This window comes from Harmonia axyridis, chromosome 1 (assembly GCF_914767665.1).
Source record: "Harmonia axyridis chromosome 1, icHarAxyr1.1, whole genome shotgun sequence".
Lineage (NCBI taxonomy): Eukaryota > Metazoa > Arthropoda > Insecta > Coleoptera > Coccinellidae > Harmonia > Harmonia axyridis.
In genome coordinates, this window is record NC_059501.1 from 2,357,762 (window position 1) to 2,384,826 (window position 27,065).

Here is a 27,065-nt window from a genome sequence, read left to right on the forward strand (position 1 = left end):
ATTAAAAAAAAAAGATATGGCTGTTTTTTATCCAAATGGGTACGTTTCTGACAAAATTAGGTTTGTCAATTCTCTTAAGAAATCTTCGATGTTGCATTACTTAGTGAACAATGGCAGTTGTTTACGTGCGAAAATATTACTCGCATTTCACCTCAACGAAATTCAATTTTGCCGGCAAATATAAGATCATTTGGAGCGACCAGTCTTCCTGTATCAAGGATGGGTACATGAAGACCTAAATCCTCCTTATTCACCTCAACGAAATTAAATTTTGCCGGCAAATTTTGGAAAACATCATGCAGATCCAGATTTTTTAATAAGATCATTTGGAGCGACGAGTCTTCCTGTACCAAGGATGGGTACATTAAGACCTAAATCCTCAGGACTTTTGATATTGGGGCTGCCTAAAAGACAAAGTATACGCAACACCCATACGTGATGAAGCCGAATTGAGGATGCGTTCTCTCAATTCGGCGACAATGAAAACATATCAGTGATACGATATTTCACTCAATTCAAGAGTTTCTTCACAAAGAATGCACTTCTTATTTCCCATAGTGAATCAACGTTTCATATTAACTCAAAATATATTGAAATAGATACCTAAATATACAGGGTGTCCCGTAAAGACCACGTCAAACCGAGGGAGAATGTAGATCAAAGGATAACCCACCTGCTATGACAAAATTCCTTTAATAAAATTCTTACCGTTTTCGAAATATTTTTTTTTTGTTGAAAATAATGAATTTTTGCCCCTTTCAATAGTTTTGCCCTTACAGTTGGTACAATTTTACATCTTTCTGGTTAATTTTTTCAGTAGAATATTGCTGAAGAACGATTTTAACGTTTACATTAAAAACATCCTCCGAATATTTTAAAGGGGGGCTGTGAGAATTATTTTTATTGAAAATTTTAGTAGTGGATTCTTTCGTTCATGAAGTTTAGCCCATCGTAGTGGAACCAAAATGTACTGAGCTACTGCTGCATATTACACCAATAAATTCTCTATTTTATAGTGATTTCAAAAAGGTATCACACAAGTCATTTGTTATTAAAAAAAAAAGATATGGCTGTTTTTTATCCAAATGGGTACGTTTCTGACAAAATTAGGTTTGTCAATTCTCTTAAGAAATCTTCGATGTTGCATTACTTAGTGAACAATGGCAGTTGTTTACGTGCGAAAATATTACTCGCATTTCACCTCAACGAAATTCAATTTTGCCGGCAAATATAAGATCATTTGGAGCGACCAGTCTTCCTGTATCAAGGATGGGTACATGAAGACCTAAATCCTCCTTATTCACCTCAACGAAATTAAATTTTGCCGGCAAATTTTGGAAAACATCATGCAGATCCAGATTTTTTAATAAGATCATTTGGAGCGACGAGTCTTCCTGTACCAAGGATGGGTACATTAAGACCTAAATCCTCAGGACTTTTGATATTGGGGCTGCCTAAAAGACAAAGTATACGCAACACCCATACGTGATGAAGCCGAATTGAGGATGCGTTCTCTCAATTCGGCTTCATCACGTATGGGTGTTGCGTATACTTTGTCTTCTAGGCAGCCCCAATAATAAAAGTCCATAGGATTTAGGTCAGGTGAACGAGGAGGCCACAAAATTTCACCTTCTCCTCTAATCCACCGGTGGGGATAAGTTCTATTCAAATGTGCGGTAACTTCGAGTCCGTAATGTGCTGGGCATCCATCATGTTGAAACCACAGACTACGTCGCATCGCCAGTGGCACATCTTCCAATAAAATGGGCAGTGGTTGGTTAAAAACTCCAAATGATTGTTTGCGTTCAGTGATCGCGGCAGTTCGATCGGGCCCAAAATTGCACCATTAAATATTCCAGTCCATAAATTGATCTTGAATCGATATTGTGATCTATCTTCTGATATTTATGATATTCCAGCTATGCAAATTGTGGAGATTCATGTACCCATCCTTGGTACAGGAAGACTCGAGAGATTCATATTTTGTACATTCGAAAAATTTTTCCAGAGGGGCATTAACAAAATTGTTTTCTTGAACTCATCGAATTGGATAGGTTAACCCATTGAAAAACGACATAATAGACGAACAGAATTGGCTAGAAACACGAATTCACCACAATTTCACCCAATCTAATCTTTCGAAACCATTAGGGTGTCCAAATTACCGCCATCAAAGTCCCCCAGAACGATCGTCCTAATGAGACAACTAAAGTCATTTCTATAAATTCCATATATGACAACCACATCACCCCCATCGGAAAAACACCCCGTGTTTCCCATATCGATCCACCCCTTCATCCCCCCCTCCCCTACTTTCGACAATAAAACACCCCCGAAAATATCCAACATTCATATGACCACCGCATGCAGTCGTATAACTCAAGATAACAGAAACATACACCATCATGAAGTATATGAAATCTATACGGGCCATAAAATGTTTATAAGGGTCGCGAGCGAAATCTGGAGAAACATAAAAACGGCGTATTTCTCCGCGATTCGGCATAAAAAAAATTTCTGAAGTTCCACATATTTCAACGTAATACGATATCGGACGTAAAAAGGCCAGTGTTGAACTTATCGCCTCTATATTTTTCTGTTTGCGCCTACAGAACGTTGGACTTATGCAATATGGATGAAGAAGTGTAGGTGGATTGGAGAAAAAAAGGTCTAAATTGCAATTTCAGGTTGGCGGTTCTGGTCTTATCATTTCTCATTAGGAAAGAATTGAATAAAGAAAGAGATTTAGCAAAATCATTCTACAACATATGAAGCATATGAAGATTTTGAGGACTACCAGAAGAAACGCCAATCATTTTTACTGATGATAGGCGTTTGTTCAGGAAGGACTTAATAATGAAGGGTGTTTTTTTTCGAGGTATATAACTTTAAGTTGACATTACTGTTCAAGATGGTGACCGATTTAACAGCTGTCAAGTGATTTATTTATTCTCAGTTTGGTTTGGCAATTCACCATGAATAGACTCACGCCTGAACAACGCTTGCAAATAGTGCAATTTTATTTAGAAAATAATGGTTCTGTGCGGAATACGTATCGCGCACTACGTCCATTTTATTTTGTTTAGCGATGAAGCGCACTTCTGGTTGAATTACTACGTCAACAAACTAAACTGCCGCATTTGGAGTGAAGCTAATCCCCAAGTGTTTGTCGAAACACCGTTTCATCCAGAAAAACTGACTGTTTGGTGCGCTTTATGGGCTGGTGGAATCATTGGTCCGTACTTCTTCAAAAACGATGATGGCCAGAACGTTACAGTCAATGCCGATCGGTATAGATTCATGATTACTAACTTTTTCATTCCTGAATTGAACAACCATAATGTCCAGGAGCTGTGGTTCCAACAAGACGGCGAAGCATGTCACGCAGCTCGTGTCATAATCGATTTATTGAAAGACACGTTTGGTGACCGCCTAATTTCACGTTTTGGACCTGTGAATTGGCCTCCAAGATCTTGTGATTCAACACCGCTAGACTACTTTCTGTGGGGCTGTGTAAAGTCATTCGTCTATGCAGATAAGCCACAAACCCTTGACCATTTGGAAGACAACATTCGCCGTGTTATTGCCGATATACGGCCACAAATGTTGGAAAAAGTCATCGAAAATTGGACGTCCAGATTGGACTAATTCCGAGCCAGCCAGCTCATATATTTGAATGGTTCATCAGTCAGGATAACTCGTACTAAAAAAAAAAACGGTTGAATGATTTGTCTCTCTTCATCGAAAACGATTTCGTCCATTAATTTCTTGTTGCTCTATTCTCTCTATCTATCTAAAATCGAAATGGTCGTTATTCTCTATGTTTACCAATTCTCACATGTCATATTTCCTTCTATGATAAAATAAAAAATGTGTCAAGCCAAAATTACCACCAATTCAAATTTTGCTTTTTCATGTATACCCCCTGTATAATTAGTTCTGTTGTAGATACATGGTAATCATACGAATGGATCAATCCTTAATAAGAGTCATTTACAACCACTTTCGAGTACGTTAAACACAGTCATTATGAAAGCGAGCTCGATAGAATAATCAATTTATTGGCAACATTATCTGTGTTATTTCATCCCTTGCAGCACTGTCAATTCATCACATGGGGAACAAGAGGAGGCGGATGTCGAAGATCACCAGAGGACAATAAAACATTCTCACTCTTCTTTCCACGCAAATTCGTCCTCAAAAACATCTGCTCTATAATGGGGCCATTCTCTTGCAGATGAAAACTCGAGCTCCATTTTCATGCCCGAATCGAAATGAAAATTTCAAAGCTGAACAGACCTGATTAGCTCAACGTTGGCAGATGGAAAACCCGGTCAATCGAATTTGATAAATGAGCTTCGGAGCTTCCCCACTAGCCAGGGGTGGACTCGGAATTTTTTTCAAGAGAATATTATTTTATAGAATTCAACTCCGAAATTAAGGAAATCAGTCTTACTAGCCAATTGAAAAGTCCTCGCTCTACCATAGTAAAACATATTTTTTTGGCAAAATTCGATTTTATTATTCAACATAGTTGCCTTCGAGGGCGATACAGCGATTATAACGATCTTCTAACTTTTCGATACCATTTTTCTAGTACGATTTGTCTTTCGCTTCAAAATAGGCCTCAGTTTCGGCGATTACTTCTTCATTGGCGCTAAATTTCTTTCCAGCGGGCATTCTTTTGAGGTCTGGGAACAAAAAAAAGTCGCTAGGGGCCAAATCTGTCGAATATGGTGGATGCAGAAACAATTCGAAGCCCAATTTATGCAATTTTGCCATTGTTTTCATTGATTTGTGACACGTCGCATTGTCTTGATGGAACACCCTCTCTTTTACTTCAAATGGGGCCGTTTTTTAACGATATCATCCTTTAAACAATCCAATAACGCTATAAAATAATCGTTGTTGATGGTCTGGCACTTTCGGAGGTAATCAATGAATATTACACCTTGCGCATCCCAGAATACTGATGCCATAACCTTGCCAGCTGACTGTTGTGTTTTTCGTCGCTTTGGATTCGGTTCATGGCGTGCAGTCCACTCAGCTGTCTGTCGATTGACTCCGTAGTAAAATGATGGAGCCATGTTTCATCCATTGTCACATATCAACGCAAAAATTCAGATTTATTGCACTTAAACAGTTTTAAACGCTGCTCATAATCATTAGCACGTTGTTGCTTTTGATCGATTGCGAGCTCGTGGGCACCCATTTTGCACACAGCTTTCTCATGTACAAATATTTGTGAATGATATGATGCACACGTTCAGATGATATCTTCACAATGTCTGCTATCTCGATCAACTACACGTTACGGTCATTTCAAATTATTTTATGGACTTTTTTGAATTTTTCATCGGTGACAGCCTCTTTTGGGCGTCCACTGCGTTGCCGTCTTCGGTGCTCATTTCACCACGTTCAAACTCAGCATACCTATCAATGATGGTTGATTTTCCTGGTGCAGACCCTGAAAACTCTTCATCAAGCCAAGATTTTGCTTCAACTGTATTTTTCACCTTCAAAAAGCAATATTTTATCAGCACACGAAATTCTTTTTTCCATCTTTTTTCAAGTAACAAAAGTAGCTACACCCACAACGCAATATCTCACAAACTAATGGTCGGACTGCTGTCAAATTTTGACACGTATCGTTTGAAGGTTGGTACTAACTAAAAATTATATGGATTTAATACTGGCACCGCCATCTGTGCATCAGATCGGGGACTTTTCATTCCATCCGATCACTACAAACTTGTTAATAAAAGCAGCCATAAAACACTCCCTGGAATATGAATACAATAGGAGTTGAAACAACATTGCCAAGGTGATTATATTGACGAATGAAGTCGAATTTTTTAGAAAAAATGTGTTTCCACTAGTTAGACTTATTTAGTGAAATTTCATATTCTGGTTGATAGTGACTCTAATCAGAGTTGAATCCTCAAATTTCAGAGTCCAACACTGTCTCTACACAGCCCAAATGACGTATCATACGAGGAGTTTTCAGAGATAAAGTGGACTGCTAAGCCAAAATAACAAGCAAGAACCCCAGGGCCGTTTGTTGAGATTGATTGATATATACAAAAACAACAGTAAAATCTCCTATTCGTGCCTGAATCCTTACCGAAGCGACTTGATTTCGGAGAGGATTACATCCTGTCCAACTGCCAAGAAGAAGATTTGTCACGATGAATGAGATATGACCCCAAAAATTCAAGTTTCAACTTATTTCGCTGACAACAAGGAAAAATTTGAGATGTCAGTTTTGCCTTGTAGATTGTGGAACCTTCATTTCCATCGTTTTCAATGGAAACGTTCAAGAAATAGAATCAGTTTAGTTTAAGATTAATTTTATATTGTCAGTGGAAAGAAATAGACATGCTGAACTCAGTAAAATCTGGCCAATTGTTTTCCAATATTAGGTTTCATTTCAATATTGAAAAAGCGAGTAGGTATATTTTAAGAGATATCAATTGATGATCATTTCATTGTAGAGAAGAAGTTGAGCCATGGATTTTGTGAGTTACACGATAGAGCGATTTGAGAGCGGCAGTTATTCCCTATCTTTATTCCTTGATCTGTCGAGGGCTTTCGACTGTGTAGCCCACTTGATCCTTTTGGGGAAGTTGAGGACTTACGAATGACAGTTGGGGACTTACGGGTGACAGTTGATGTTAAGTAAGTGCTTATTTGTTTGATAGATATCAGGCTGTTTGTGTTAATGAGAAATGGTCAAACGGAAGAGGGTGGAACTCGGCGTCCTGCAAGGATCAGTTCTGGGACCTATTCTCTTTTTAATTTTCGTCAATGATCTTATTTACAGATTATACAACTGTCACTTTGACATCTTATTTACAGATCATACAACTGTCACTTTGACATCTGGGAGCCTTCCTTTCCTCTTGGAGAATGGTGGAGTGGCGCAGTCGGGTTCCGTCGATTGGTTTACCACCAATAAACTCTTTGTAAATGAGCAAAAAACTGTTAAGAGGCTTTTCACGCACGTAAGTGTTGAGAATCTAATGGTAATGTAAGATTTTTGACTCGTCGATACGCTGGGATATCCATGTTGATCAGCTTGCTAAGAAGCTGTGTAAGGGTGTTTTTCTGTTGAGAGGTATGTCACATCGCTTGTCGATGGGTATTTTGAGGATACCCTATTTGGCACTTATAGAATCACATCTAAAATATAGCATTTTAGCGTGGGGTTCTATCGAGGTTCTATCTATCGGTACATAATTCACCGAAATTGGAAAATGATGGGACCCATAACAGGGCCCTGTGGTACTTCACATTCAATTCCCTCAATAAATGAAATCTAGTCATATTATTTAAATTTATCCGATAAATCACAAAGTCTTTCAAGTGAGTGAAAATAATGGATCTGAGTTTGGAATTTCCAGCGTTTTTTCTCCAGAACAAATCAGATCCCCCCCATCTCCCGCAGCTTCCGAGTAGACATCAAGAAACGATATCCTACAAACGATCCAGTCCCAGAAATTACTCCATAAATATTCCAAGAACATAAATCCCCCTTTCATATGCCCCGAGATATACGACTTCATTTAGTGCCATCTAGCTCCGTTCGCTCTAATTCAAGTCGGAACAAGAACAAGCGGAGATAAATCTCAAAAATCGTAAATTTCTGACGGGCCAAGAAAAAATTAGCACGGGGAGAAATGTAATTCATGCCGTTAGGCTAATTGCCTTTGTACCGAGATCTGCGTCTCTCAAGAATAAAGGTTATTTTCGACAACAGCAACGTCTGAGTAATAACTTCAATTCTCCCTTTTCAACTTCCCAGAAATACAAACGAATTTCGTGTGTTGTTAATGGATGAACAAGGACAGGAATCTTGCTCTCAGTGACTAGATTTTATTCTTAGAATATCGTATTTTCATAACCTCCTACATTGCAAGGATCGATTGAAATTAATTCTAGAGTATAATGACTTAGTAAAAAGGGATTTTGAGCTCTCAACCACTAATTCTCCTATTGAAAACCATAGATCCTTTTGTAATAAACTAAAGGGTGGTTTTTTTAGAGCTATAGAACTTTAAATTGCAATAAAACAACAATGGATTATTCGATTGACATGAATTTTATTTATCCGCAAGATAATCTTATGGCATTACATTTTAAAGATGATTTCTGGCATATGACCACCACGGCTGGCTCGGATGTAGTCCAATCTGGACGTCAAATTTCGATGACTTTTTCCAACATTTGTGGCCGTATATCGGCAATAACACGGCGAATGTTGTCTTCCAAATGGTCAAGGGTTTGTGGCTTATCCGCATAGACCAATGACTTTACATAGCCCCACATAAAGTAGTCTAGCGGTGTTCAATTCAGGAATGAAAAAGTTAGTAATCATGGCTCTATACCGATCACCATTGACTGTAACGTTCTGGCCATCATCGTTTTTGAAGAAGTACGGACCAATGATTCCACCAGCCCATAAAGCGCAACAAACAGTCAGTTTTTCTGGATGTAACGGTGTTTCGACATACACTTGAGGATTAACTTCACTCCAAATGCGGCAGTTTTGTTTGTTGACGTAGCCATTCAACCAGAAGTGCGCTTCATCGCTAAACAAAATAAAATGGACGTAGTGCGCGATACGTATTCCGCACAAAACCATTATTTTCGAAATAAAATTGCACTATTTGCAAGCGTTGTTCAGTCTATTCATGATGAATTGACAAACCAAACTGAGAATAAATCACTTGACAGCTGTCAAATCGGTCGCCATCTTGAACAGAAATGCCAACTTAAAGTTATATACCTCGAAAAAAACACCCGTTATATGGTCTTTCAATAAGTGGTTTCATTTCAAATAGCCACCTTCAAACAATTGACAAGAAAAAAACTACGTCATTACGCTCTAACAACTCATTGAAGTTGTTATTTATTCATTGATTTATTTACTCATATCATGCTATATGAATTAGTCTGCAATTGTCAGGAATTCCACTGAAGGAAAATATAAAATATTTGCTTAAAATCTAAATACGATAATAGGTAAAAAAAACCAGCTAACAGCGGTACCAAACTGCTCTTACATCACAATTTGAAAACTCATCAATACTATAAAAAGCACATTGAAGGAGCAGACTCTTAATTTTTTGCTTGAACATATCTGTGGGTATTTCCTGAATATCCGAAGAGATCCTATTAAGAAGCTTTATACACACATAGGAAGCACCACTTTGAGTTTTACTTAAGCGACCTCTTTTAGTTCTAAATTGATGTCTTCCTCGCGTACAATAATCATGATCAGACCCGATTATATCGAAGTTACCCCTATTCTTCTGCACAAATATCAACACTTCCAGAATATATAAAGAAGGGAATGTTAGAATTTTCCTATCTATGAAAAGGGGCTCACAATAATCACGATAACCTGCAGCAGAAACTATCCTGAGGGCTCTGCAACGCGAAAATTTTGTGGCGAGAGGAGCACAGTTAGTATATTTGAACTTTTGGGAATAGTGTATAGCTGTTTGTCGATTCTTCGCCGATGTTGGTAATCAGGCATTCTACTAACGAGATTACACACCATAATCAGTTAACACAAGAAATCAAGCCGGTTGATCAATAGCAACGTCATATCTTCGCCTAGCCAATCCAGTGAACCATTGATAATGCATTTAAAGAACATGAGTAGAACGAAACCAAAATAATTATTGGTTCATTCTTATTTCCTAAACCGAAGATATGGTAGACTTTACATCGATGATTGGCCATAGCATCGAATACCACCAAAAAATAAAACCTGATTTTCTGTGTGCCTAAAACCTCAATTTTGAGATGAGACTCTACATGAAATGTCAAAAGAAACGTCTGAAATTTTTTAGATCTTCTTTATAATCTTCCAATACAACTGCAATGAGTAATTCAAAGAAACGGAAAAGCGAAACAGTCATCGCTAAGAAACGAGACATTCCCAAGGAAAAAACTTACATTTCCAAGGAGGTAGAAACATCGATCACCATACTGGAGAGTCCAGAGATAAGTGTTATTACAGATGCCCTCCTATTCCTCTCTAAGTATGCCGATTTGAAAGACGAGAATCTGATACATCTCCAGAAGAAAGGAATTCTCCCCAAGCTCCTGGCGTTGCTCAAGAAACCTATACCGATCATCCGGCTTAGTTTGAGACTAGTCTCCATTCTTCTTACCAAAAACGACGCTATCTATGAACTAGATAACGAAAAATTCGACAATATCCTCCTTGAAATAAATGACATGTTCATCAACAATCCAGATGCACCAACCAAAGAGTTTTGTGCGGGAATCCTAGCCAAGATGGCCAAATCCACAAGAATCGTGTTGTTGATCTTCAAGAGCGACCTCTACACACCAATCTTCTATCTCATAAGATCCTCCACTAATCCTGTCCTATTAGCAAACGTACTAGAACTCTTGTACAACCTTCTTGAAGCGCCAACTGCAATATCCATCCTATCAACGGACAAAGCCTTCGACCCTTATATCCTCATCGAGAGAATGAAAGAGTATGATCCAGTGATGACCAAATGGATACTCGAGATCTTCAAGAAGCTTACTTACGTCAGTATCGACCAAATCATGAAGCTGTTGCAAGAATGTCAGTTGGTAGAAAATTTATTCAGGGTACTTCTGGAACCCTCAAGGGCTGTCTACTACCCTATCACTTTTGATATAATCACGAACTGTATGCAGAACCCTATCACAAGCAGTTATTTCGTAGAAAGTTTGGAGTTTTTAGAGTTTTGCAAATGGTCTAAGTACTGTTCAGGGGTCTACCTTTTACCATGCGCTATCATCTTGGAAAAGATCACGAATATCCCTTCTATGAAACAGATGCTCTTCGATCTCTCGGTGGAAGATTCCATATTATACCTCTTAAGAAGCAAGGATAAAAAAGTTTTATCAATAGCATGTAGCGCCATCTCGAACTTAACCACACATCGATACTGTTGCGACAAAATGTTAACCCCAGTTGTTATAAGAGAAGTATTAAGACTGATGGAACTTGTGGATCACACCCCTACAATGTACAACGAAGTTGCAGTAGAGACCATGTATAATTTTTGCAAACGCAACAGCAGAACCATGAACCTACTGGAGGCTTATAGAGGCATCGAGGTCATCGTTAAATACTTCCATGCTGGATTAGATGTCGTACCTCCTAAAACCTACAAACAAATTCTCGAAATGGTTATCTTGATCATAGCCTCGCCACCAAGGCAACAGAGCATTCTAACCAATGAATTTTTTACTACCATCATCAAAGGTTTTCAGTTCGACCACGAGGAGACCAACCTATTGTGCTTGGAGATCATGACTTTTTGCATAAATCAAAAGGCATTCAGAGATAACTTCATCAGTATGGGTGGTACAGAAATGATGATCACCCTCCTGAAGTCTTCGAAAAGCAAGACGTTATTCAAGAACATACTGATCTTCATCCACAACAATCTGGTGTACAAGAAGATGGCTGAGATGTTTCTCAATCAGAACCTGGTTTTGGTGCTGAAGAGTTTTCCTAGGGAGATAAAAGAGGAGGTTCCTTTAGTACTTAGATGCTTGAATCTGTTGTACTCTATCTTTCTACCTCTGAAATTCTTCGAGACAGGAAAGCTGGAAGTGTCAGACAGGTTTAAGACTAGGTTTTACCTGATCAATCAGCCTTGGGATTTTCCGTTTCCATGTTTGGAGGTTTTAGAGTCCCAGTATATGTGCACTAGGAAGACTATATACCTGGTGGACTACAGGGTTGAAAGATTCGATGAAAACAGTTCTTTGACCAGCTTGAGTAAACGTCAGATGAAAAATTGCAAGAGGCCCAGCAACCAAACAAACCAACATATGTCGATTGGTTCGAAAGCGCAAAGTGAATACGATCCCTTCAAGTTAGCTTGCGATCCTTATCTCTTAGACTACATTCTCTACATGAGGAAACATCTATCTAAAGATATGAACGTCGAAGATCAAGTGAAGATCATAGCGATATTCGTTGATGCTCAACTGTGTGGACCTAGAAGGGACTATTCGCATCCACAGAAATTGCATAGTTTTAGGCTGCATATTGAATCGTTGAAGAAGAAGTTGCTGAGCAACATCATACCGATCGGATTTCTCAAGGTGGGTTTTCACTGCGAGCGCTCGTTGCTGTTCAAGGCTCTTTGCGATAAGGTGTGTATTCCTTGTACTTTGGTTAGAGGCTCTGACTCCATTTATTGGAACGAGGTGCCTTTGATAAGACCTGGAAGAAAATGGGGTAGTTTGCAATACTACGTAGTAGATCTGATGGAGCACATAGGGGAGCTATACCCAGTCTGTTCCAGGGATGCCAACTGCTACTGCCACATCATCTAATTTCGAAAAACTCCTTGACTTCTGTTTTGGGTTTGAGCAATGAAGCCAAGAGATTTTAAAGAACCTGTTTTCGGATAACTGAAGCTGTGTCAGATGGGAGAATCAACTTTTTTTTCTTGAGATGTATCTGGCTTTATTTTTCAATACAAACCACGAATAAAGTGACAATCCAAATATTCATATACTGTGAAAATTGTGGTCTAATTAAGGTTCTAAAATGAATGGTTGGATGTAGTACAAAACTAAGTTTTTTGTAGCAACATATTTTCTGTGAAAAATTCATTTTGAAATGATCAGGATCATCGCTATACAGGGTGTTTCATTGGGAAACGGAAATACTTCACAGGTGCATAGATGGCACCAAGGCGGATCTGGAGATACCCCATTTATTGGGTTTTACTGTCTTCGTAGCCGAGATACAGGGTGTTTTATGAATTTTGCCCGGTTCTTTCTGAGGCCATATCAAACGAACCACCCGCTATATTTTCTTCATATTTAGCAAATATGTTCCTAATTGAGAGCCCAAACGTATCATGAAATAACCACCTTGAAAATCCAGGTCCGGTTTAACAGAAAATTATGAATCATTTGAATCCTCGAAACAACACCCTATACATCGGAAATTTGAAAATCTGTTTTAATATTCGGAAACGCCACTAAAAACTAAACTGAGACGTGTACTGTAATAAAAACTGAAATAGTATACAGCTATAAAAAGGAAAACCAATATGAAAATGAATTACAAAGTAATTTTGAAATAATTACGGATTCAATATTTTTGATAATTCATTGTTAAAAGTCTCTTCAAACCACTTTCAGGTATCCATGTTCTCAAAAACTTAACTTTTACGTTGAAAATTTGTGCAGTAAAACTGTCTGGGCGAAAATTTGTTGTACATGTCTCAATTCAGTTTTTAGTGGTGTATTAAAACAGATTTTCAAAATTCCGATGTACAGGGTGTTGTTTAGAGGATTCAAATGATTTTTGATTTTTTGTGAAACCGGACCTGGATTTTCAAGGCGGTTTTTGCATGATACGTTTGGGCTCTCAATTAGGAACATATTTGCTAAATATGAAGAAAATATAACGGGTGGTTTGTTTGATATGGCCTCAGAAATAGACGGGCAAAATTCATAAAACACCCTGTATCTCGGCTACGAAGACAGTAAGATCAAATAAGTGGGGATCTCCAGAACCGCCTTGGTGCCAACTATGCACCTGTGAAGTATTTCCGTTTCCCAATGAAACACCCTGTATAAGAAATATACGAAGTGAGCTTTTTGAAATAGCTTTGAATAGCCTTAAATTCATTTTCGGATATACTTGATATAAAGGGTGTTTTTTTTAGAGCTATTGAACTTCAAATTGCAATAAAACAACGATGGATTATTCCATTGACATGAATTTCATTTAACCGCAAGATAATCTTGTGGCATTACATTTTAAATATAATTGATTTCTGGCATATGACCGCCAAGGCTGGCTCGGATGTAGTCCAATCTAGACGTCCAATTTTCGATAACTTTTTCCAAATTTTGTGGCCGTATACCGGCAATGACACGGCGAATGTTGTCTTCCAAATGGTCAAAGGTTTGTGGCTTATCCGCATAGACCAATGACTTTACATAGCCCCACAGAAAGTAGACTAGCGGTGTTAAATCACAAGATCTTGGAGGCCAATTCACAGGTCCAAAACGTGAAATTAGGCGGTCTTTCAATAAATCGATTGTGGCACGAGCTGTGTGACATGTTGCGCCGTCTTGTTGGAACCACAGCTCCTGGACATCATGGTTGTTCAATTAAGGAATGACAAAGTTAGTAATCAAAGTTAGTAACGTTCAGGCCATCATCGTTTTTGAAGAAGTACGGACCAATGATTCCACCAGCCCATAAAGCGCACCAAACAGTCAGTTTTTCTGGATGTAACGGTGTTTCGACATACACTTGAGGATTAGCTTCACTCCAAATGCGGCAGTTTAGTTTGTTGACGTAGCCATTCAACCAGAAGTGCGCTTCATCGCTAAACAAAATAAAATGGACGTAGTGCGCGATACGTATTCCGCACAGAACCACTATTTTCGAAATAAAATTGCACTATTTGCAAGCGTTGTTCAGGCGTGAATCTATTCATGATGAATTGCCAAACCAAACTGAGAATAAATCACTTGACAGCTGTAAAAACGGTCGCCATCTTGAATAGTAATGCCAACTTAAAGTTATATACCTCGTTACTTGATATACTTTCAAATTGAATAATCAAAGAAAACTTTCAGAACAAACACTGATGTTTACTATCAGATGGCCAGGGTAAAAATGAAAAGTTAGTATTTCATCACTTTTCATCCGGAATATAACTAAGTTTGGTGTAACTACACCTTATTATCAATCCATTAAGAGACTCCGGGCCACTCCGGTGGCTTTGGAAGGAACAAAAGCCATATTCCCCGGGGGAGACATCTTTCTTCGTTTGGTCATAAATTGCACATTTAATGGAGATTCGATGTCGTTGCTGGCGAGATGACACTCCGCCCACTTACATAATTAATTCAGTGACCTAGGAGTTTGTCGTCGAGGTTGATGAGCGATTAAACGTCCAAAGTTCCAAGGGGTAAGAGGTGGAGGTCGCGCGGTTTATGGTAATCCTCGGCAAACTTGATTAGGCCCGTTCATCGCGTCGATCGATAAGTGCTGGACACTCTTGGATTGCAGAGTGCAGAAGCGATAAATTAATTTCGAGGAATCGTAATGGAAAATGGATTCAGGAAAACGTCATTTTTGCTGTAGCCGAACAGCTGTTTCGGTGTCGAGGTTTTTTGAGCTGATTTTGAGTTTGATGTCCTGAATTCAAGTAACGTATTCATTTTTACCTAAGAGCTCAAATTTTTAAGATTCACAATTTTAGAGAAATATGAGTTACCTTTTCTCAACTAAAATCTGTAAATGTAGTAAACAAAAGTAGAAACGAAATTTTTATTTCAGTTATACCAAATAAAATATTATGTCGCACTTACAAACAAGATAAAACATTGAAGAAATCAAATAGTCTCTCAACATTTCGAAAGCTTATTTTCCTTTTTAAACATTCCATTTTTGAATTCCAGCAGTATTCTGCCATCATGTCCCTTCTTCCTTGGTAGTGGTCCTCCATAACTTTAATATCTTGGTGAAATATTTCACCTTGTTCTTCACTAATGTCTCCTAAATTTTCCTGGAAAATGGTTCAAGTGGCTGTGTAAATAGTGTATTTCAATACTCATATTGCACCCTAAGAATTTGAAACCATTATGCATCTTGTGAACCATTTCAACATAGTTTTGAGCTTTATTTTTTCCTAGAAAATTTTTCACAACTGCAACAAATGAGATCCAAGCTTTTCGTTCAACTTGATTCATTGAATTTATGAAGGAAGGATCCTTAGTTAATTGTCTCACTTGTGAACCGTCAAATATCCCTGCTTTGAGTTTTTCTGTGCTCAACTGATGATTTTCAACCCTATGTATGCAAAACATGACCCATTCTTACCAAGAGCCTTTACAAATTGCTTAATTATGTCCAACTTTATATGTAGCGGAGAAAGTATGATTTTTTCTTTCACTTACCTGAGTTAGAGGATTAAAAGTTTCAGTTCAGTTACTTGATAGGGAATAGTTTCACTATTTTATAGATTTACCTGGAATTAACTCAATTACAGACTGACAATAAAACCATTGGTAAACATTATTGAATATATAAATAATGATTTCACGTCTGTATATTAATAAATATCAAATTCAATTCACGGCGTTCAGACAATTTTTCAACTCTGGAAAAAATACCCCCCGAGCGGGGCTCGAACCCGCAACTTCCGAATTACATGTCCGATGCTCTAGCCGTTGGGCTACCGAGGAAGCTGAAGATTCTCCGCAACGAGGAACCACCAATCCCAGAATTGAGTGTTAATACACCTTGCGAAATGGTTGAGGAAAGATGAAATTGATGGAAAATAACATAATAACAACAGCGTCAGTGATCATTACGATTCATCTAACCTTTCTTCTCGCATCAAATCAAATAATTTAATAATTTTATTCCCAAATCAATGTACAATACATGAAGAAGAACATGTCATAACAAAAATAGAATACAAGTCAATATAAATCAGCTATACTAATCCTTTACACTTACAGTGATCTAAATATTCTTGAACATTATAAGGTTCAGTTTCAATTAGAAAGTTTAATATTTCTCTTTTGAAATTTTTGAAATTATCGATTTGTTGAATCTTTCTTGGTAAAGAGTTATACAATTTCAGGCACATATATTTGACATTCCTCTCAGTCAAAGTTAAAGAGTGTTGGGGAAAATGAAAGGGAATCATTTTCCTTGTACTATTAGTATTTCTGAATTTTTCGAAATAAGAACTTTGCTGCCGGAAGAAAGATGCACTTTTTCACGTATAGCCCCGTCAATGTTAGTATTCCGACATATCGCGAATTCAACTCGATTCAGGTATTTAAATCTGACCAACCGACCTACCTAGCCGGGATAAATAGATAAATAATGATGCGAAAAATCTACATTTTCCCCGGTAGCTCAACGGCTAGAGCTTCGGACATGTAATTCGGAGGTTGCGGGTTCAAGCCCCGCTCGGAGGAGTACTTTTTCCAGAGTTGAAAAAGTATCTGAACGCCATGAATTTAATTTGATATAAATGAATATATAATAATTTTAGAATTCTCATAAATGAATATACTGAATGGGACCCACTTTGGTAGATAAGTTGATGTATCTAAAAAAGTAAAGCTGATAGAGAAGAACGGATTGCATGTACAGATTTAGCGTCCCGAATTTAGTTAAAATCAGCATCGATGCATATTTGTTGAGTTAATCCACGTTGAAAGTAATAAAAAATTATTTCAGGAATATACTTCGTTACATTAGTACTATGTCTTGTTACTTTCCACTATTTCTTGGGAATAAAAAATGTCATACTTCACGATGTTAACGACACTGTTTATGTTTAGTCACAGGGATGCTAATTTCCGGAACTTATAAATTTATAAGTCAACACCCGTATTCGACAAATTACTGCAGAGATTTCAAAATTTAATTCCTTTCCAATGCTCTTTTCGAAGTATACCACCGCATGCTAGATCCCCGCAATAACAAACGACAAAGTCAACATTCGACAACTGCCAAACTACCCCCTGTCAAATAATAGACAGCCTCTTATTGACACACACACTCCAGTTTATGGATTCATATCGGATAATATCCACCAATTTAATCCAATACAATCAATCTAGGCTATGACGGCTCGGCATCTATATTGGGACTGTTAATCAAACACATCAAACAGTCGAGGGGCCTCAACTTTGGCATTATCCGTTTCCGTGTTTCCTTCCGTGAGCAAACAGCGTGGAGAGCACTGCGAAAATCATCCCCCGAACATCGTTCGCGGCAAAGTTATCCGCTTTAACGTACAAACGGCTCTTATTGCAACTGCGATTGGTCGAATTAGTCTTGGGTATCGTATATCACACTGAAGTTGTCAAAACGCGCATTAGGCCGATCAGTCACGTAGCATCGGCGTCGGAGAACTTTGATTGATCTAATTATATGAAATTGATATCGACGCGGTGGATATGATCGCGAGATGGCGTTGGGAGATTGGGTTTCAGGAAGTTCGGCAGAACTACGTTAACAGGATCGATTTGTCGTAATTTGTTCCTTGTGAGAGGGTTTTCTTGGTTTTCTTCGTTTCATCTGTGTTTTGACGGAGATGTCCAATATGAGCTATTGGAAAATATCATAGAGTAATAAACATAGATAGAGGGAGTATACGCAATTTTTACATGTCCCCAACAAAGTTAGATTACGTTGTCGCATTGTGATAATAGGTCAATAGAAAAGTCTCCATTTTTTTCTGGCAAAATTCGAGTTTATTATTCAACATAGTTGCCTTCGAGGGCGATATAGCTTTTATAGGGATCGTCCAACTTTTCGATACCATTTTTATAGTACGATTTGTCTTTCGCATCAAAATAGGCCTCAGTTTCGGCGATTACTTCTTCATTGGCGCTAAATTTCTTTCCAGCGAGCATTCTTTTGAGGTCTGAGAATAGGAAAAAGTCGCTGGGGGCCAGATTTGGCGAATACGGAGGATGCAGAAGCAATTCAATGCTTAATTCAAGCAATTTTGCCATTGTTTTCATCGATTTGTGACACGGCGCATTGTCTTCATGAAACAGCACTCTTTTTCAAATGTAGCCGTTTTTTAACGATTTCATCCTTTCAACGAACCAATAACGCTATATAATTATCGCTGTGACAGACTCTTTTGGGCTTCCACTGCGTTCGCCATCTTCGGTGCTCATTTCACCACGTTTATACTCAGTATACCAATCAATGATGGTTGATTTCCTGGTGCTGACCCAGGAAACTCTTCATCAAGGCAAGATTCTGCTTCAACTGTATTTTTTCCTTTCAAGATGCGATATTTTAACAGCACACGAAATTTTTTTTCTCATCTTTTCCTTAATAACAAAACTAGCTACACTCACAACGCAAATCTCACAAACTAATGGTCGGAGTGCTGTCAAATTTTGACACGTATCGTTTGAAGTTTGGTACTAAGTAAAAATCTTATGGATTTAATATTAGCACCGCCATCTGTGCATCAGACCAGTGACTCTTTAAGTGGCTTAATATACAGGTTTAACCACAATCTTGGCAAAAACATACATATTTGTACATAGTCCTGTAGAGAAAATCATTTTTGCTTTATGACATTGAACCTATTTTCGAGGCATAAACACTACACAGGGTGTTCAAAAAAATGCATATATAAAATATCAATTCAAGCTTGCAAAATTTCGTATCAATAGCGACGACAAAACCACAAAATATTCGAGCAGCATTTGGAGGCTTTAAAGATATTCACTTCAAGTTGGGGTCGAAACAGTCACACTTATATTTATTACCGTTCTTAAGGTAATAAAGTTGGAAGTAGACGACGAATAAATTGATGTCTTTGGCTGCATAAAAATGAAACTATAAAAATCTCAAAACTTCCCTATTCAACATACCGTGGTCTGGAGAAAAGCCAAATTCGGCTAGGATCGAAGTTTGATGTGCTACGGTGGATGCTATTCTGTCGGTAGCCTGAAAGCAGTGGCGTAGCTAGTGGTAGGTAGAATTGTTTTAGCAAAAATGTCAATGGTTATGTTAAAATTTCAAAAATTCGTAAATTCTGCATTTCAATGCCATGTAGGTTCTTCCCTCAGGCAATAAGTGTTAATAGTTACCTCCCAATATTATAAACATTAATATACTAACTCACAAAGAAACTGCAACACCCAGAAAAAGCTGTTTAAATTTAAAATTTTTCTTGTTAAAACATACATAGTATAGCAAGCAGGGCCGTAGCCAGGGGGGGGCATTATGGGGCAATGCCCTACCTTTAATTTTCAATGCCCTACCTTAAAAAATAGTAACAATTTAAATAATATTCAAAGGAAATTTCATTATGTGACGTGAGGAAAAAATTATCACTCGCAAATCAATTCTGAATTAATCACGAGTTGTTAGAGATTGCGAACTACATCAATAGAGTGCACCGTGGTCATTGTATATATACAGCACGCTGTATTTTCAGAAGCACCTCATGTGCTTATTTTCTTGATTCCGCACATAGATGGCATTTGAAGTATGTATGGGACCTGTACTGGAATATACGCCCCTTGGTAGGGGGATCCCCATATAACCCAAAATAGAGTTTAGCGAAATAATTGTTTGTTTATTGAAGTGAAGTGAAGTGTTGATTGACTCATTTAGCGATGGATATAAGGACTTTCTTTACCAAAAAACGAAGAGTTGAAGAGGGAATTCATCACGATGAACCCCATTGCTCAAAACCCACTCCTAGTTCTATGGAAACTAGTTTGGCAAAACAGGTTGGTAGAAATAGAATTAACTATGGTATTCCTTCGGATATTGCACGAATCGGAGAACCGATAAAACAAATTATTTTAAATATATATCCCAAAGAAAATAATAGGGCCTTTGTTGCGGATTGGTTTAAGCGATATAAATGGTTGCAGTATTCGGTCGAGAGAGATGCTGCTTTTTGCTATCCTTGTCAACAATTTTTACCCCATGGAAGCAAACAAAGTTCTTATACTTCCACAGGATTCAGAAACTGGAAAAATGCCAGTGATACAAGAACTGGGTTTCCAAAACATGAGAAATCAATTCCTCATACACAAGCCATGGCGATGTGGCAAGACAAACTACGCAGAATATCTACAGGTAGCAGTGTCGAAACTTTGATAAATCATGAAGTTTTAGAAAAAAACCGGTATTACATGAAATCAATTGTTGAAGTTATACAATTTTTAGTTGTCAACGAGTTAGCTTTGCGAGGAAATTATGTTTTGGAGGAAAAAAAAGAACAAGGATTATTTCAGAATTTATTTGAATACACGTGCATGAAAGATCCGAATTTGAAGGAGGCTTTCAGCCATATACCACAAAATGCGACATATCATTCACCGGAAATTCAAAACCAAATAATTCAAGCAATGGTTCAAGTAGTACAGAACTCCATTGTCAAAGATATCAAGGAATCTGACGTGAATTGGTTCACTCTAATGGAAGATGGAACGAGGGATAAGAATAATCGTGAAAATATTGCTATAGCAATACGTTACGTTAAGGATGGAATCGTCAATGAGTCGTTGCTGACAGTTACAACAACTGAACATCTTGATGCAGCAACATTTACCGAATTAACTTTAAACACTCTTACGAAAAATGGCATTGATCTCTCCCGTATGCTAAGCCAATGCTATGATGGAGCAAGTGTTATGAGCGGAAAAGTTTCAGGAGTTGCGACTAGAATAGAGAATCAATTGGGCCGAAAAATTCCTTATGTCCACTGTTATAACCACCGCTTACATTTAATAGTTATCAGGACTATCTCTGAAATGACTTTCATCCGTTTATTTTTTGATCAATGCATCATGTTACATGAGTTCTTTCATCATGGAAAAATAGCTGCAATGTATGGTGGAAAAATAATTGGCAGATTACTCGAACAACGTTGGTCAGGACACTTGGCGGTTACAAAAGTTGTAAACGATAATTATTCAGAGATTTTGCTAACTTTAGATAAAATGAAAAATGACAGATTCAATGGTGACGACGTTGCCAAGAGTGTCGGCATCAAAAAAATTATGCTTAATTTGGAATTCCGAATGGCTATGGTTGTGGCCAAAAAAATACTATCCATGCTTCAGCCTGCAGATGCAAGTTTACAAGCCCGAAGCGCAGGATTGAAAGACGCCCTAATAATCATAAATTGCGTCCAAAATGAAATCACAAAATTGAGAACAGATGAAATGTATCATCAAATTTTGGAAGAAGCTAAATCTATGACAAGCATTGATTCTGAAAATAGGACTCACACCCAAAAAAGGCAAGTCAGAAGATCTAATCGCATGGATGACTACTTGATGTTTGACTCTTCCTGTTCCTCAACGAAACAAAATGAAGAAGATCAACCATTTAAATCTGAGTATTTCGAAACATTGGACATACTAGTTGCTGAATTACAGAGAAGGTTTTCAGACAACGATGATCTGTTAAATTCTGTAGCGAGTCTCGATGAGTTGGATGTGAACAAAATGGAACCTTTGAAAAATTTAGGTGAGTGTAAGGCAATTAACAAAATGATGTTGCTGCTTCTAAAATATTACGCTTGTTTATTCATATTCAATTCACAATTTAAATTAACTTTTCAGGTATAACAATTCCATCAAATGAAGAGGCTACAGTGGTTAAAGCTTATTTGAGTCGTCGTGAGGATAAAACAGAAGACATAGTGCAAGTTTTGTACAGACAGCGAGAGGCTTTCAAAGATACATATGAACTCTTTGCATCTGTGGCGACCATAGGATGTAGCACTGCTGTTTGTGAATCTACTTTTTCAACCTTAACTGCAATCAATAGACCTCAGAGGCTGTCAATGAGTCACGAAAGAATGGCAGGCATGGTATTTCTGGCCTTTGAAAAGAGAAGGACTCAGTCTGTTGATCTGAATGAAGTCCTTCGCATATTTAATAATATGACAAATCGAAGGATTCAGCTGTTTTGAGGAAGTTTTTTATCATCATTATATTAATCACAACATGTTGAAAGAAATAATATAAACTGAAGAAATAAATATTTTTATATATACATACTACCATACACTCAAAAGTAGGTACGATGAAAATTGATTCATCAGATCACATCGAGTACAATTTTTTACTTCTGCCCTACCTGTAACCTTCATTGCCCTACCTTAAATTCATTTCTAGCTACGGCCCTGATAGCAAGGAGTGAATGATAAAATCGTAGTCATTTTTTGTAAGTTTTTCAAATATTACAACAAACAAGCTGTTCGAGGAGATCCAAAGTCGATGTTTAGTTGTTTTTAAAATGCCTACAGCACGTGTACGCGGAATTTATCTGCAGCTAAGTGAATTTGAAAGAGGTCAAATTATTGGTGAATGAGAGGCGGGTTTGTCATTTCGGGAAATCGCTAACCGTACGAACAGAAATCCAACTACTGTTATGAGATGTTGTCAGGCGTTTGATGATGCCCAAAATCAGAGAAGAGTAGGCACCGGACGTTGAAGGGGCACAAATGAAGTCCAAGATCGACGTCAAAGACTTATGGCCATTAGAGACCAATTTGCGACAACTCGATCTTTGGCTGATGGGTGGTTAGGAGAACAAGGCCATCCTGTAACTGTCTAAACGGTTTACCGCCGGATGAGGTCTTTTGGACTGCAGCATTAGCGACCCCATCTTGTGTTACCTCTGACGGTTGAGCATCACCGGCAACGATTACAGTGATGCAGAGAACGTCACCATTGGAATGTGGAATGGCATCAGGTCGTCTTTTCTGATGAATCTCGATTCTCCTTGGATGCACATGATGACCGAAGAAGGATAAGACGACGTCGGGGAGAAAGACGTGAACCTCAGTTCGATGTTGAGCCTCATATACATCGGACAGTTGGCATTATGTTATGGGGTGCTATACTGCACATGAAGGTAACATGGCAGCGCTGCGTTACCTTCAAGAAATAGTGTAGCCATATGTTCTCCCCTACTTTGACCGGCTCGAGAATCCAATATTTCAGCAAGATAATGCCCAACCTCATGTTGCCAGAGTTAGTTTAAACTTTTTCGAAGCAACCCATGTGAATCTTTCGCCATGGCCGCCCTGATCCCTTTCGCCCATAGAGCATGTTTGGGACATCATGGGTAGAAAGCTTGGAAATTAACCCCTGCCCTCACACACTTTGGTGGCTCTCAGACATGAAATACAGGTAGATCGGGATAATATCCCTCAAGAAGAAATAGAGCATCTTATTGCATCAATGCCGAGACGTGTTGCGGAATGTAAAGATAATCGCGGTGGATAAACAAATTATTAACAAATTTATTGAAAAGAATGTAAACCCATCGTTTCTTTTCTCCAAATTTTGATCATTTACTCCTTGCTATACTATCTATGTTTCACCAAAAAAAAATAAATTTTAAACAGCTCCTTCTGGGTGTTGCAGTTTCTTTCTCAGTTAGTATATATATTTCGAATTTCTTTCAATTCCTGTAATATTGACAAACATGTTGTGATACGTTTCTGAGATCCAATATCCCCAAGCCACTGTTCTCCAGATCGAACACCGCTCTGTCGCCGTCTCCAGGCAGGTAATAAAAGTCAGACGGAAGAATAGGATGTTCCTTTACCCCTTAATCTTGCCAGGACGGTTATTCAACTATGTATACAGAAGGAAAAATTGATGACGCGGCCAACATAAAGGCTGGAACGATAACGTAAATTCAGTTGATCCTTTTTTATTGACCTATTTACTCCGAACAACGTGATAGTTTTGAAGCGTCACCGTTCCAAAGTCTACGCGAGGCTTAAGCAGGACTCCCCGAGTTGAATTATTTTGCAGGCAGGATCGTTGCAGTGCCATACTTGGGAGCGTAAAGATGAAATCTGGGGGATTATGTTATGGTCTGCTTGTAACCGTAACGTCTTTGATGTGAGGTGACAGTTTTGAAATGGAGATGGTTGGATGTTGTGTTCTTCGTATCGTGTTGATAGAACTGTCTGTCTCAACTGGAAAGAGATGAAAATCCATCAGATTAATGATTTTTAGACTGAGTGAATATAAAATTGGGTTTTATATTATGTTCGATAAGTTGCTACGTTTTTTGCCTAGCATCTTCTTCAAGTACTCGTTCTCTAAATAAATTGCTTTAATATTTTGTCAAGTTGTATGTAATTTTCAGATTTCGAGCCTGACATGGTCTAAAACGATATGATTCGGTTCACTGATGAGGAATCCGTCTTTCTCACCATAAACCCTCATTCTTTTTGTTTATGCAGTTTCTTTTTCGTTTTGATGTTAAAGAATTTGAAGAATATTATTTTCTTTTTATACCTACTCGGAAACGCAGGGTGTTCCTGAATTGGGGATAGGTACAGAATAAAATCAGAGATTCCTTGGATGGGGAAAAAAATTCTTCAACATAGGCCTGCTAACGCTTTGTTTTTGAGATACAGAGTGTTTATCGTAATCCTTCTTTTTGTGATGATTATATATAATATTCTTATAATCTTTATTAATATTCGCTACAGCTAACTTACTAAATTTTCATGATAAATTGTATTTTCCTGAGGAATACTAGGGAATTGTTGTTTTTTTCTGGAAATCGGTAGCTGATACGACAAACAACAAGAAACTAAAAAGTCTAGCACTGGACCAAACTTTTTTTTTCAAACAATTTGGGAACACTGTGTATAAAAATCCAACTGCATTAAATCCGGTGAACGAGGTTATCATGGCATTAATCCCTATTGACCAATAATGTTGAGCATTTCAATATAATTCTGGAAGGCAATTGGTATTAGGTGTACAACTTTGCTTCCGCCCGTATTTGGTGGGACCAGCTCGGCGTAGTGTATTATGAGTTGTTAAAGCCCACTGAAACAATAATAAGCGATCTTTGTCGAACGCATTTAATGCGTTTGAGCTGAGCATTGAAAGACAAACGGCTGCAATACAACGAGGGATATGATAAAGTGATTTTACAGCATAACAATGATCGACCCCACATTGCGAAAGTAGATATACTTGGCCTGGCTGACCAGCACTTCCGGTCTTATGAAGAAGTAAAAATTGGATCGATTCGTGGATCGCTTCAGAAGATGACCAGTTTTTTCGACGCGGGATTCGTACGCTGCCCGAAAGATGGGTGAATGTAGTGGCCAGCGATGGACAATACTTTGAATCATAAATGTATAACCAGTTTTTGACAATGAAGCCTCGAATTTCGGAAAAAAACGGCGGAATCAAAGTTGTACACCTATGTATATATGTTAAATAACGTAAAGTCTCTAATGTAAGAAATAATTCTATCACCCCAGATTCAGAGTTTATCATAACAAACACAGTAGAACTAACTATACAGGATCTAAGACGAAATGATACCAGTGAATGTGTGTGTTAGAGCGAAGGCACCTTGGTACCTGCCCTAAAGATTGAGTTCGATCAAAGAGACGCATGCGCGTGATTGATTCCGACAATTATGGCGTCAGCATGATGTGCTTAGGATTTTATGGTCTCAGTATTTCAAGAAGAAGAAGAAGTATTTGTAATGTTACAATTGCCCATGACACTCTAAAGACTGATTTCTTGAGGTGGTTTGGCTTATTTGGCAACAAAATTCCTACCCAGGTTTTTACAAATTTAATAAAATTTAAATATACAAAGATCGATCCTTTTCACTCTAAACAAATATTATTGGAATAAAAACTTAACATAAAATCAGTTTTTAATGAATTACTCCGCTATTAGGATGAAACCTCTTCTGTAAATTATTTTCAGCCTTCTGAACACCAGATCTTATCAGGAAGCTACAGTACTCCAATTTTCATTCAGCGAAGTTGATGTAATAACGCCAGGTATTACGCAGGTATTCTCTGAGTTTCAGGAACTAAATTGGTTTAACGTGCGTACTATTCCAAATTCTGTATCTCAAGGAAATACACCTTGATATTTTTCAATCCCAAGAGTGGTTTCTGTTGTTCCAATCCCACGGGAGGTGCGTTGGGAAAATGAACAACGATATTAGAATAGGTTAACCTGAATTTACAACTCCTTCTCGGATTTCTAAGTAAAAAATTATAAAGAAATCATACATTTATCATAAAATAAACCTGAGAAGAAACTACCGTTTCAAAATTAATCGATTCGCTCTGGTGAAATTATTACTTGTTGAATGCAAATATTCATGTCAACACTTACCGAGAATCCCGACACAATTCTCGCTGATAAATCAAATTCTAAAACTCAAATTGAACTAGTAATGGCTGAAATCTAAAACAAGGTGCGTATCTTTCCTGAAATATCGATCATTATTGAAATCTTTCAGAAAATTCTCTCTGTTCCTTTATCTAGTTACGCGCATCCGTTTGTGCTTCACCGGCGACCAATAGCATACGATGAATTGAATCGTGCAATTTCGTTGCATATTACATTAGCTTAGTATTAAATTATGAATCACCATATGAGCTACTAAACGAATCAAGATCCGTTCGAGCTCTTTCAGCCGGTAGTTCCAAAAAAAAACTTAAAAAAAATTGCAACTTGCA

The 27,065-nt window shown here is 37.8% G+C and overlaps 2 protein-coding genes across 2 annotated transcripts; both read left to right on the forward strand.

Moving 5' to 3' along the window:
• Window positions 1-9,802: 9,802 nt before the first annotated feature.
• LOC123671600 lies at window positions 9,803-12,554 on the forward strand. The gene has a single exon (XM_045605557.1). The coding sequence runs from the start codon at window positions 9,892-9,894 to the stop codon at window positions 12,364-12,366; it is 2,475 nt and encodes an 824-aa protein (XP_045461513.1). The 5' UTR covers window positions 9,803-9,891; the 3' UTR covers window positions 12,367-12,554.
• A 7,215-nt stretch (window positions 12,555-19,769) lies between these two features.
• On the forward strand, window positions 19,770-22,585 carry LOC123671601 (zinc finger MYM-type protein 1-like). Its single transcript, XM_045605558.1, has 2 exons — window positions 19,770-22,054; window positions 22,150-22,585. The coding sequence occupies exons 1-2, from the start codon at window positions 20,185-20,187 to the stop codon at window positions 22,500-22,502; spliced, it is 2,223 nt and encodes a 740-aa protein (XP_045461514.1). The 5' UTR covers window positions 19,770-20,184; the 3' UTR covers window positions 22,503-22,585.
• Window positions 22,586-27,065: the final 4,480 nt, after the last annotated feature.

Excerpts from the sequence above, each read along its gene's own strand:
- LOC123671600 (XM_045605557.1), top strand. The coding sequence starts at position 9,892 with ATGAGTAATTCAAAGAAACGGAAAAGCGAAACAGTCATCGCTAAGAAA.
- LOC123671601 (XM_045605558.1), top strand. The coding sequence starts at position 20,185 with ATGGATATAAGGACTTTCTTTACCAAAAAACGAAGAGTTGAAGAGGGA. Across the intron at positions 22,055-22,149 it reads GGAACCTTTGAAAAATTTAG|GTATAACAATTCCATCAAAT; the intron begins GTGAGTGTAAGG and ends TTAACTTTTCAG.